Here is a 13,688-nt window from a genome sequence, read left to right as displayed (position 1 = left end):
TAAATGCATTTACGCTCACTGCTGTGCAGAAGCGGCTTTTAAAACAACTGCGATTTAGAATCCCCGCTTTGCCACCGGGACTCTGGCGGCTTTTGTGTGCAGCTGCGACAGATGTGTGGGGCGTAGCGAGGCCAGAGGAGGACACTGGGGTTGCCCTGATGAGACGTTACGATGGCATGACGCCACATGTGTGAAACCGCTGTGAGAGCAGCTGCTCATTGGAGCCATGCCGCGGGAGAGGGGTGAATGGAAGCAAGTGGGCGGGAGATGGCCTAAAGGGAGGGATGCACTGCAGGGGAGCGGGATGCCCCCACTGAAGTAAAGATGTACATCACTTGTATAAATCACCTCCAGGGGAAACGCAGATGGAATCTGTGCATTCTCCAGTGATCCCTGGATGAGGTGCAGGGTGTTGTCACTTCATGTGATTGGTTATCAATCGACTTTGCAAGGACAATTTCAGCTTATTGAACTGTGCTTATTTAGGATCGAGAAGGATGCTTGATTTGTAAACTCGCTTTTCTTCCTTCACTTGTGCACTAAAATATTGAAGAGGGGTATTCTGGGAATAGCACGGAGCCCTGTGGGAGAAGGGGATGCACAAAAGAGAGGAGAGGACAAAGAAAGGAGGAGAAGCAATTAAAAATGCAGCGTAATTGGAATTTCGGTTGTGTTGAAGAAGGTTTTGTGTGACTGTTGCTGCAGACAGAACACTAGATCTCAATTGGGAAGTCAACCCATGGGCAAGATTTACTGTGATATACATAAATGCATACGTGTTTGTGTCAGCAAAACTTATAAGTACATAACTGTGTACCATTCAAGTAAAAAGACGTGTCCTTGATTTGGGAAACCCTTATCGGACAGAGAGAAAAAATTAGATCACAGAAGAAGAGGAGAAGAAGGCACACACTATCAACAATCTATACTCACTGCAGTATCAGCCTAATTATAAAGTTCTTATTGTTTGGGCAGCTGAGGAAAAGCTTGTAAAATACCCCAAGAGATGTCTGTTCTTGTTATGTTAATTATGACTGTGGCGTCTCAGTTTCCCACAAGTCTTTGCACGAGACTCCTGGAAGCTCCTGCGAGCGCCAGGCAGACAGGGACAGGAGCAAATTGAAAAAAAGCGTTTGAGATGACAGGTATTTGCTGAAGATATGCGCGATTTATGTTGTGCATTCTACTTTTTGCTTAAGCAAAATGCACAACATAATCTTTTATTTCGGATCTTGACAGCTTGCAGAGAAAAGTATCACCATAAAACTGAAATCTATACACATTGATCTCTTCACTGGCAGCCAACAAATCCCAATTCTGGCACCAGCAGCATCATCATACATTCGTTTCAGACAGTCACTGAAGCTGATGGGTTAGAAATGAAAAAGAGACAGCAGGTTGCAGTAAAAAAATAGGGGAAAAAAAAGCTCCTTGCTTATTTATTGCTCAAGCTCCTGAGAAAAGGGCAAATAAAATCCACCCTCCTGTTTATGCTTTTTGTGTAAATGGCATTGTGTCAGACCGCAGAAAGGCTGAGAAACATGTGCATGAGTCTTACAGCCACAAACCCATAACTTCATCTGCACATGTGGAGGCGAATGCGGAGGAGGAGCCGCTGCACCCAGAAGGAAAACCTGAGAGTACAGGTATCTCCTTTGTAGTGGCCAGAGCGACCTGTAGTTTGTAGTAATAGTGAAGCAGTTTTCACTTAAAGACCCACTCCGATAAGAATTGTGTTTTAAATGTGTTTTTGAGGCATTTTTTTAATGATATTAAGAAAATTGCATTTTTTGGATTTCTTTACCCAATTCAGAAGCAAATTTCTAACCAACTATTGCTCCTCTACAGAAACTATGTCCTTGAAAACAACACAGGTCTCTAATTTTGAGTAAATACTACATAATCACTTTTAAAATAGATCAAAGGACAATCAGAGTGAGATTTAACTGATTGGTTCTTGTTTTATTCTTTTCTTTTTTTTTTTTATCAAGCGTTTTTCAGAAAAACGAAAAAGGTGTGGCCAAGAAGGGGGATAAAATAATTTTAAGGGAGTGAATTGATGCCAAAAAATATCACAATGCACTTCTGAATGTTAGCAATTAACACTTATAATATCTGCTTTTTGGTGGCAAGTTGCCAAAAAATTAGGAACTGTCAGATGAAAAAAAACATTGTCACACTTGATTTAAGCTTTCAAGTGTCCTGTCTTGACACATAAAAGGTCACCCCCATACAAGTGCACGTGACTAAGGCTTTTGCCATCATTCACTTGATTTAAACAAATATCTTGAGACTTACAAAGACCAGACTTTGTTCATTTGATCTGCACTAGAATCAGAGATTTCACGTCTGCCAAACAACGTGAGCAAAGAAAACAAGCGATTTGGATCCGTGTAAAACAAGCTAATAGTATTCTTTATGCAACCATCATAGCAAAGATTTTTTTTTTTAAAAAAGGTAGAAACCATCACAACTGTCACAACAGGATTATTTTTTAAAAAGCTGTCACATAGTGAGGCATTTCTGACCACATTAATCACAAAAAAATAAGGAACTCCTGGAGAAAGTCATCACATAATGAGCAAAGTTACATGGAACTTTTAAAAGATGAACCCTGTTTGTACCATGCTGGTCAGCTAGATCATATAAAATATCTTTATAGTGTGGCCTTTCACACTGATTCAATTAATGCAGCCAACATGACTGGCTGTAAAAAAAAAAAAAAAGCAGATGAAGGAAAACGTTGCTTTTTAAAAAGTATTACCTATTAGTACTGCAAGATAATGTCTTGAATACTTAGTAAAATAGAATAACCTTTAAGGAATAAACAACAAGTCTTATAAAGTCGCATATAATGTCTATTTACTGGATGTTGTCACAAATGATTGTGGTTTTCAAGCTTCCTGTCTCAACTGCTGGAAAAAATCAGCAAAATGAAAGTCGGCATTAATGTGTAATCTCGTTTTCGTCCGGTTGCGTCATTAAATTCGACGATATATGTTCTAATGAAGAAGACGTGAGGCTGACCGGCCCCACTCCTCTGCTTAACTCAGCAGCTGCTTGCATAGAGACGCCGTCGCTCGCCATCTGACATTGTTCAGCTTTAATCATTTGCTACAGTTATCAGGATGCCATCGCGGCATGCTGGCACTGCGCTCCTAATGACTGAAAACCTAATGTAATTACAAACAAATAAGCTCATTAACGCGGGACGACAAGCTTTGCTGTGCTGAGATAGCATAAATGAACTGTTTGTCATTCACTTCCACAATCTAGAATGCAAACTGTTTATGAAATCATCAATTTATCTTGTACAATATAGGAATTTCATTGTTATGGATTGTTCAGGATTCAAGATGCAATAAATCTTGCATGTTGCTACAATTTTATTTTTTTAAACCCAAAAAGTGGATGAAACTTGTACTGTAATAAACATCAGCTGAGCATGAAGAGCAGGTGCACAGAAAGGCAGAGATATCTCATCAGGAGAACAGTTTTTGCCCTGAAAGCCACAAACAGAGATGCATCACTTTTTGTTTGTTAATAATATCTTTGGTGCGCCAGGCCCCCGCAATTCTGAGGAGCATGGAGCTGATGGCCACAAAGCAACAGCTTCTTCCCAGGATGGGGAGGAAGGTGAGGAGGAGGAGGGACATGAAAACAGATCAGTGATGCAAACCGGTATTTTTCATGTAGTGCTGCACTCTGTAGTTAGTTTGCAGGAGAGAAATAGAACAGAAGTCATACAAAAGGAAATAAAATGCAAATTACAGTAAAGTTTCCCCTCAATATCATAAATATCTTTGGATTTATTTTAAAATATTTCAATTTCTAAATAATAGGAAAGCATAAAAGTATGTATTACTTCAACATTAGTGGACATGTATCAATAGTGTTGAAACTTTATGGCAATTATTGCTTAACATTAATACATGCAGATATAAGTACAGGAAGTATAAACTACATTTTGGGGTATTTTTGCAAAAACAAACCCTTCTAGAATCACTCCCTAGCTGTACTAAGAATCTATTAATAGAAATTTTATAAATAATTGTGAAAGAGTAGAAAGAATGCAGCCTAATTTTAAAAAACAGTATGATTAATACATTTAAATGAGAAAGCAAATTAATGGGTATTAACTGATTTAAAATAATGCAAACATGCCACAGAAACAACACTGAATACCTTAAGTCCGAAATATTTATTTTTTTAAACGTATCCAGTCCAACAGCTGAGCAAACAGATGAGAGCTCTTGTGCTGGACAGATTTTACAGTTACAGTCAGGGGTTAAGAACCTTTGGACACAGGAGGTGTATATTTGCATAAACCTCCTTTGTATTTGATGCAATTCTTTACTAATATCAATTATATTTGCATACATTTCTGTTTGGGACTGGACTGAAAAGTGAAGAGATGGAGGAATGTTAAAAATAAATGATAATCATAAAAAAGGGTGTCAAAAAGTTTGGTTATGAATAATGAGGATAAAGAATCAGAGGGGGTTACAAACAGAGCCAACAACTTCTTTGTGGATCATCATTATTACTGTCAAATCTAGATGTTTATCAAAAAGGTTAAAGCTAAAGTCTTGAAGTGTAATTAACATTTTGGCATTTAATGTCTCATTTAGGATCAGTTTTAACCCTGAAGAACCCAAGAAACTATTTTCTTCTGAGGTTTCAAAAGGAATTTGACAATTTGTTCCTTTGTTGGCTAACTTTAGATTGCACCAATTACAGTGGCAAAAAAAAGAAATGAAAACAGTTTAAACAATTATTAAAAAGAAGGAAAAAATGGATAACACTAAAAAAATTGAAAAACTAAAGCCAGAGTTGACCCTGTGGGTTCTCCAGGGTTAAGGTGAAATTGATTGAATAAAGAAGGGTTCATCTCATACTTATAATTAAACTGTGGCTTGACAGTTTCCCGCTCACATGAGACTCATGGCCACAAAACCACAACCACAGCGAGCCACGAGGAGCAGCACACAGGAAGCAAAGCTGAAAAAAAAGGTATCTTTTATGGCTTGTCACCACAAAAATGTTCTTGGAGCTCCGAGTAAACCCAAACAAAAGCTATTTAATAAAAGGAGAAATTTGATCACAAAAATGTTTCAATATGTTTATATTCATGCTTGCTTTGCTAATACTTGTGGTTTGAAAGACTCCCAACCGATTGAGGGGCACAACAGTGTTGGCCACAGAACAACCGCACCTGAACACAAAGAAGAACATTCAAGGGCTGAACATGCAGGTATTTGCTTGATATGCAGTGCAGTAGCTCCTAGTAGTAGAAATGGCAAAGATGCATGTCTTCTTTCACTGTGACACTGTGGTGTAACAGCTTCCTACATGTTTGAAGGATACACAAACAACCACCATACAACCTTGTCAGTTCAACATGGAGAAAAAACACAAGGAGGAGAGCATTACGAGAGAGGAGGTATGTTTATTGTATAGAGGTAGTACATAGATCTTTAGGACAACATTATAGATAATAGAAGAATTTTCCCTCTCCTTTTGAACAATATTTGCTGTGTTTAGCTCACTACAGTATAGAGAAACACACATGATGGTCATGGCCATGAAATGAAACCTCATCTCAGTATATAGACACACGGGGAGGGGAAGGAGAACGACATACCTGGGATAGATATCTTTCTAGAATGCTGTGAAGAAAACGTTTCCATCCATGATTAAACTGCAGTATATTTGTACGCATTCATTACAGAGAGTATTACCAGCATAGATCAAAATTTCTGGGCGAAAATGTGCTTTGAGAATTTCAAAAGAGAAGAATCATAAATTATGTGCTTCATTCATCTTTTTATGGTTCACAAAAGTGCAGTCGTTATGGTTTTTCAGACCACCACAAATCTGGGAAACATAGACAACATGACAGTCATGACCACAAAACAAGAACATCATCTAAACACGGTGCAGGAGGAAGCTGAGAGCAAGGGGATCTCATTCAAACGAGCCATAGTTCTTAAATCTTTACGGTTCAGTTTGCAGCAGTGAGTTTCAGTCTTCTGTGGTTTCAAAAACTATAGCCTTTTCCTTTCCACTTTAGCTGCAACACAAGCAGGTCAATCTGGGCTTGTAAAAAGATGACTAATTCTATGGTGAGATGGGTTTATGATGTCACAGTATCCTTTATTTTTTAACAGGCCAATCGTGTCACTCATGCCAGAGGGAAAGTATAGCTAATATTTAGGAATTTTTACCCACTTAATACACCAAAGTAAATGGTAGCTCAAGAATGAAGTTTGTTTTGCCCAGTAAACTAATTGCTTTAACCTTTTTCAACCAGATCTCTAGCTACAGTATTGACGTTTTTTGATCCACCATAACCATATAACCCTTACATAATTCCAACGGATTCTAATGCAGAAAGAAGCAACTTTCTGTTAAAATATCAGCTGGTATGTGCTTTTTTTTCGTATCAAAAGCCATTGGAATTATTTGAACCTCTAAAAATCATGGTAGTTCAAAGAGTAGTGTTATTTGATGTCACCAGTGACTGCTCCTGTTAAGGGTTAAGCATTTGACTTCATGCGCCACTCTAGGACCACTACTGGACATCCATGTGGTTGAGAGAAACTGTCTAACCCTTTTATTAGCATCTTGTTTCGATCACTACACACTAATGTGTTTATTGGGTAACATAAGCAAAAAAAGTGTGTTCTACCATGTCCTGCCATATAACAACGCCAGGAAATCTGCAAGAGGGTGTATAAGTAAATCTAATGAAGGCCCCATGCACAGTTTTGAGGTTTACACAGAACCAAAGAGTGGATAAATGAAGTAAAAAATGTTAGATATTCTAAAAATAGGCTCATCATCTTAATTGGGATCTCAATAAATCTAAAGAACATTGGAATTTATGGCCATGACACATCAACAGAAAGAAGATGTGCTAAAAGAGACCATAGCAAACAGTACCCAGTGCTAGAACTGCTTATAGTAAGGATGCATTGTCAGATGAACATATTCAGAAAATATGATTTATTTCTTCTTTTTGTGTTTGCTTCTGACAACTCTGATGCCTCAGACCAGCATTCATCTGCTGAACAACTTCCAGGGACCCATGGCTCAACTAATACCCATAATTCACATAGAAGCCATGACCTGAATGGAGGTCATGGTACAAGTGAGATTGGACCACATGAAAGTGGTTCACAAGAGACTCAAAGTTTACATGTGAATCATGGCTCAAAAGCAACTGGCAGACATGAAACGTCTCATGAGACTCATACCTCACATGGGACTGGAGAACAAAAGACTTCTCATGGAAGTCATAGCTCTCATGAGACTCAAGATAGAAATAGCTTACATAAAAGTGGTGGACATGAGACTCCACACAGAGGTCGTGGTTCACTTGTGACTCCACAAGAAAGTCATGGATCACATGGAACGAGTAAACATGAGATTTCTCAAGGAAATCATATCTCACACGGGACCTCTCATGAAAGTCACGTTTCCCATGGGAATGACGAACCTAAGACTCAACAAGGTCACATTTCACATGAAACCAGTGGACATGAGACTCCTCATGGAAGTCAGAGCTCACATGAAACTGGTGGACACACAACTTCTCATGGAAGTCATAGTTCACATAAAACCAGCAGTGAACATGAGACTTCTCATGGGAGTCACAGATCGGTTGAGACTAGTGGACATGAAACTAAAGTTCTACATCATGGCTCAGTTGAAAGTAGTGCACATAAGACTCATCATGAAAGTGCACATAGAAGTCATAACTCAGCTGAGATAGGCGGACAAGAGATTCGTCATGGTAGTTCTAGCTCGAATGAGAATCCTCATGGAAGTCCTAGCGCACATGAGAATCCTCATGGAAGTCCTAGCTCACATGAGAATCCTCATGGACGTCATAGCTCACATGAGAATCCTCATGGACATCATAGCACACATGAGAATCCTCATGGAAGTCATAGTGCACATGGGAGTCCTAGCGCACACGAGAGTCCTCATGGAAGTCCTAGCGCACATGGGAGTCCTAGTGCACATGAGAGTCCTCATGGAAGTCCTAGCGCACATGAGAGTCCTCATGGAAGTCATAGTGCACATGAGAGTCCTCATGGAAGTCATAGAGCACATGGTAGTCCTAGCGCACATGAGAGTCCTCATGGAAGTCATAGTGCACATGGTAGTCCTAGCGCACATGAGAATCCTCATGGAAGTCATAGCGCACATGACAGTCCTCATGGAAGTCATAGCGCACATGACAGTCCTCATGGAAGTCCTAGCGCACATGAGATTCCTCATGGAAGTCCTAGCACACATGAGAGTCCACATGGAAGTCACAGTGCACATGGTAGTCGTACCGCACATGACAGTCCTCATGGAAGTCCTAGCACACATGAGAGTCCTCATGGAAGTCCTAGTGCACATGGTAGTCCTACCGCACATGAAAGTGCACATGGAAGTCCTACAGCACATGAGAGTCCTCATGGAAGTCACAGTGCACATGGTAGTCCTACCGCACATGACAGTCCTCATGGAAGCCCTAGCACACATGAGAGTCCTCAAGGAAGTCCTAGCTCACATGAGAGTCCTCATGGAAGTCACAGTGCACATGGTAGTCCTAGCGCACATGAGAGTCCTCATGGAAGTCATAGTGCACATGGTAGTCCTAGCGCACATGAGAGTCCTCATGGAAGTCAGAGTGCTCATGAAAGTCCTAGCTCACATGAGAGTCCTCATGGAAGTCATAGTGCACATGGTAGTCCTAGCACACATGACAGTCCTCATGGAAGTCATAACGCACGTGAGAGTCCTCATGGAAGTCACAGTGCACATGAGAATCCTCATGGTAGTCCTAGCGCACATGACAGTCCTCATGGAAGCCATAACGCACATGAGAGTCCTCATGGAAGTCATACCGCACATGAGAGTCCTCATGGAAGTCACAGTGCACATGAGAATCCTCATGGAAGTCACAGCGCTCATGAGAATCCTCATGGAAGTCACAGCGCTCATGAGAATCCTCATGGAAGTCACAGCGCTCATGAGAATCCTCATGGAAGTCACAGCACTCATGAGAATCCTCATGGAAGTCCTAACGCACATGAGAGTCCTCATGGAAGTCCTAGCGCACATGAGAATCCTCATGGAAGTCAGAGCGCTCATGAGAATCCTCATGGAAGTCCTAGCGCACATGAGAGTCCTCATGGAAGTCATAGTGCACATGGTAGTCCTAGTGCACATGAGAATCCTTATGGAAGTCACAGCGCTCATGAGAGTCCTCATGGAAGTCATAGTGCACATGGTAGTCCTAGCGCACATGAAAATCCTCATGGTAGTCCTAGCGCACATGAGAATCCTCATGGAAGTCCTAGCGCACATGAGAGTCATCATGGTAGTCATAGCACACATGAGAATCCTCATGGAAGTCATAGTGCACATGAGACCAGTCATGCAGGTTTGCATGCAAGTCATCACTCACATGAAATTCCACATGGGAGTCATACCTCACATGGAAGTCACAGCTCTCACGGGATTCCTCATGGAAGTCCTAGCGCACATGAGACTAGCGCCCATGAGACGCATCACGGAAGTCTGTACTCAAGTCATAGCTCACATACGACTGGTGGACATGAAAGCAGTAGTTCACATCAGACCCATAAAAAAGATGAAACTCAAAATATTTATAACACTCATAACCCACACGAAACTCATAGCCAGCATCACCAGCATGGGGCTCATAAACCACATGGAGCTCATAATTCGCATCGGCTACATAACCTGCATCAACACGTGCATCGGACCTATAGGCCATCGTTTCACCATCGGCTGGAAGGTGAAGGTAAATGAACAACACTAAGACCAGAAAACCACCAGTGGAAATCAATGACTACAACTTTTACAAATTTATCATTGTTGTTATTATTATGCAGCAAGTCTTGATTCTAATTTGATATAGAACTTTAAAATGATTAAGACCCAATTTATTTGAAAACAAGTCAATTATTGAATTTGAGATATAGCCAGTGACACCTAAACAACACACAATCTTACACAAACACACCGTAACCTTTTAACAGTTAAGGCGACCAACACAATTCCAGCACATCCTGAAGGAGAAAAGCGTCTCTGCGGCACTTCTCTCGTGGAAGAACCTGCTGGAATTGCGTTGATTAAAGCACATTTTCTTTAGTACAAAACTACTGTTTTAGCATCTAAACACCAAACAGTGAATGGTGGAGATATTTTGGTTGACTTAGCAGCCACAATGATCTAATCATAAAACAGTGGGTTTAGTTGTCAAGGCCCAAACCCCCTCTCCCACTGAGTACAATATCTAGTAATACAAATGGTTTGAAAAAACGAGCATGTCCATTAGGTTTTCAGCTAAGAGTGCAGGAGTTGCACTTAAGATTCAATTTGCACTTGTAAATTTAATCCATTGTTGTAAATTAGATTGCTTCACAGAAATCTAATCTGGACTGGTAGATACTTTGATTTGATTTGTGCTGGTATTTGATTCCCCATGTCATAATATGGTCTTATATGTTTTTCAAGTGCAAATTAGGAAAAGGAAGTCCCTGTAGTCTACTACGTTTTTCCTGCTTTTAAGAAATAAAAATGTACATTTGAGTTATTTTGTGAAGCAGCTGTAGAAGCGTAGGATAAAGTCAGGACAGCCACCACCGTTTGTGGTGCAGCAAAATAGGAAACCTGAAAGGACAGTCATTTTTTCATGCAACACCTTTATTTTGTAATATCTCCTTTAAATCAATATATATATACATATACAATTGTAATTCTAAAGTTGATATTAATCTCTAGATGTACTGTCCCACTTGCATTAGGAGTATGCAAAGGGAAAAGTATACAATTTTAGGTATTTTTACTGGTTATACTTATTTTAGATCTTTATTGATGCTGAAATACAAAAAAAAAATACAACAACAAAGATCAGAAGTGTGATCATAAATACAAGTTTCATGCTGCAACCATCCTTGAAATAAAAATTTAACACCATGTTCAAATCAATAAAGCCTGGATATTCCCATACAACTTGATGGATTAACAAATTATAGATCTGTTGTGCGCTTTTTCCACAAAAAGGATGCAGGATAGAAAAGGTTTTTCACTGATCTGTGAAAGCTGTCAATTTGTTGGTAGTCTTTGTGGTCTCCACTGTGGTAAAAGACCCAATTGTAACCCGTGCTGCATAAATACAAATTGATTTTTGTCTTGCGGCTCGTTTGTAGCGCTCCATGAAAAATCTGAGAGGGAAAGAGGAGGTCACGGGACCGCAAAGCACACTTCTGATAAAGAGGGAGAGGAGGCAGAAAAGGGGAAGAGGAAAGGTAGATCTCGAGAGCGATTCTATCTTCTAGTGATTCATAACTGGCTGCTCAAAGTTATCAAAATTCAGGCTGACAGTTGTGAGTCCGTCTGTGTCACTTGGAATTTACTTCCGTTTTATTTTGTCAAAATAATCTGATACCATAGTGCAATTCCACTTATTATATTATATACGATTTGAAATATTAAAATCTCTTTAAGAAATACACTTAACACAGAATCTGGTTATAGATCTGGCTTGGAGACGCTTTTCTCCCAAATATTTTGTCCAATCAGTTATGAAACACGGGTTTTTCAGCTTCATAGAACAAAGTAAGCTCCTTCTCTTAGACAAAATGTAGTGGGATCCCCTTTCATTAGACCCTGTGTAGCACCGACAGTGACCCTTAGGCAATGCTGGCTCCAGCTGTGAAACTGTAAAGAGCTGTAGGAGGCTGAAGCCTTTGAATGATGTGAATAAAAAATCCTAAACTAAGAATCCTTCAACCCTTAAGGGCTTCTGCAACTCTTGATCTCAGGAGAGCCCCAAGCCAAACAGTTGTTTGGAATCATATACGATGATTTCAAAGGTAAGAGATCCACATTTCAGAACCAGGAGGAGTCTCTAGCTTAATTAATTCTTTTGGAATATTTGTCTTTTTTTCTAGAAGAGAAAAAAATAACTGTGGAAAAATTCCTTTCATTTTTTTTCTCATTTTGCTCATTCTTTCCCTGCATGTTTGTATTCGACTACTAAAGGTAAGAATCTGCACTTTTAAGTTCACTTTAGATCTTCTCACCCATGCCGACAGTCGAGACTAAGAAAGTACACAGAAAACAGTTCCTCTGTCACCCAATAAAACCATCTTTTAGCGAAAAGAATTCACAGCTGATAAATGCCAATAAAGCAGCAGCTTGACTCTTAATGCTAATTTGTGAAACAATGTACTATTGCCTTTCTAGTCTGTGAAGTAATTGGCCATTTATATTTAATTAGGTAGTCCCCCCCCCTCCAAACACACTCACACACACTCCCACTGCTGCCATGGTTCCCTCAGTGCTGAGAAAGGCACTTTATGGTGCTCCTCTCACCGGCTTCCTTTAAACCATCTCATGAATATTTCAGCTGGAATCATCAACCAAACAATAATAAAATAATAATGTGATGGCTGATTAAAAAGCTAAACTCCGACTTTTTAATGTGCATTTAAATGTGTATTTGCATAAACATGCCTGGTAAACGCCTCTTTAGAGGACAGTGATTCCTTGCAGCAAACTACTGCAGCCAACTTTTTAAAGCGTAATAAAACCTTAATTAGGAACAAGCCTTTGCCAAAAATAATAGACGAGCAACGCCCCCCTCCACCTCGCGGTGCACAGTGCACATCCGGCAAGACCTAATACCAAGCTTTCGTTTTGCTCTCTGGGGAGAAATTAAACGGGGGTCTCACTCACTGCTCCATTTTCCCTCATTCTCTCTTTAGGTTAGGTTTTAGGGTTTGAAATTCAGCTTCTAGTCTTATTTTATGAAGCATGTGGAACCACAGCTTGTTAAAAAAAATTCAAGAATATCAAGAAAAATAAGATACACGTAGCTCTGATTCAATTAATTTGGTGAGCGCATGCATGAAGGTCATCAATAATGTTGTAACATAAAAGCTGCAAAATACTGTCACCTTTTTTTGGGCAAAATATAGTTTTTCAAATATTTCTGCTAAAAAATAATTTGTGAATACTAAAGTTAACAAACCCTTGGTAAACTTTCAATATTGTTGGGATATAAATTTGCAGAAGCTAAAGAAAGCTTTACGCTCTCAAAAGCTCAAGTTTGTTGCTGTGGTCTGAAGCATCTGCTCCCTGCAGACTAATTGCGGTTGTAGCTAATTGACTGTTTTTAAAGCTATAATTGATTAAGTTGAATACAAAATGTACCCATTTCATTACGTTTGAACTAAACTTTCCTTTGATGTATTTTCAGTGTGGTCTTTTAATTATGATTATTCTGTTTTGAGGCAAAATCCAGTCATTTTCTAGGATGTCGTTTCTGCAAAGTGTTTGTAGATTTTACACAACTACAAGCTTTTTCCTAAAATATTTTTTAATCTTCTCCAGATTCACAATGATTTGATTTGATTAGAAATAGTTTATTTCAAGCAAGTAAACGTATTAATATTTTTGATAATTTGTGGAATAAATACGCACTATATCGCTCAATGACATCACATATTATTTTTGACTTATTGTTATAACCATTATCTCCACACTTATGAGGCACAGTTTTGAAAACATTTTAGTTTTTGTTTGATGAATTTGCTTTACTCCACACAATAATGAGGGATGACACAAGATTGGTTATGTTATGTTTCCCTCCT

At 39.4% G+C, this 13,688-nt stretch overlaps 2 protein-coding genes across 2 annotated transcripts in view; both read left to right on the top strand.

The window, feature by feature from the left end:
• The window catches only part of LOC112163163 (netrin-G2), an 86,086-nt gene that overhangs the window by 59,498 nt on the left and 12,900 nt on the right, over positions 1-13,688 (top strand). The gene's annotated exons all lie outside the window — the stretch shown is intronic.
• On the top strand, positions 8,729-11,938 carry LOC118599426 (putative uncharacterized membrane protein YMR173W-A). The gene is made up of 2 exons (XM_036214447.1): positions 8,729-9,829; positions 11,241-11,938. Exons 1-2 carry the CDS (start codon positions 8,744-8,746, stop codon positions 11,367-11,369), a joined length of 1,215 nt encoding a protein of 404 aa, XP_036070340.1. The 5' UTR covers positions 8,729-8,743; the 3' UTR covers positions 11,370-11,938.

The sequence above is a fragment of the Oryzias melastigma genome, linkage group LG12 (genome assembly GCF_002922805.2).
Source record: "Oryzias melastigma strain HK-1 linkage group LG12, ASM292280v2, whole genome shotgun sequence".
NCBI classification, from domain to species: domain Eukaryota; kingdom Metazoa; phylum Chordata; class Actinopteri; order Beloniformes; family Adrianichthyidae; genus Oryzias; species Oryzias melastigma.
This window is presented reverse-complemented; position numbering and strand designations above follow the sequence as displayed.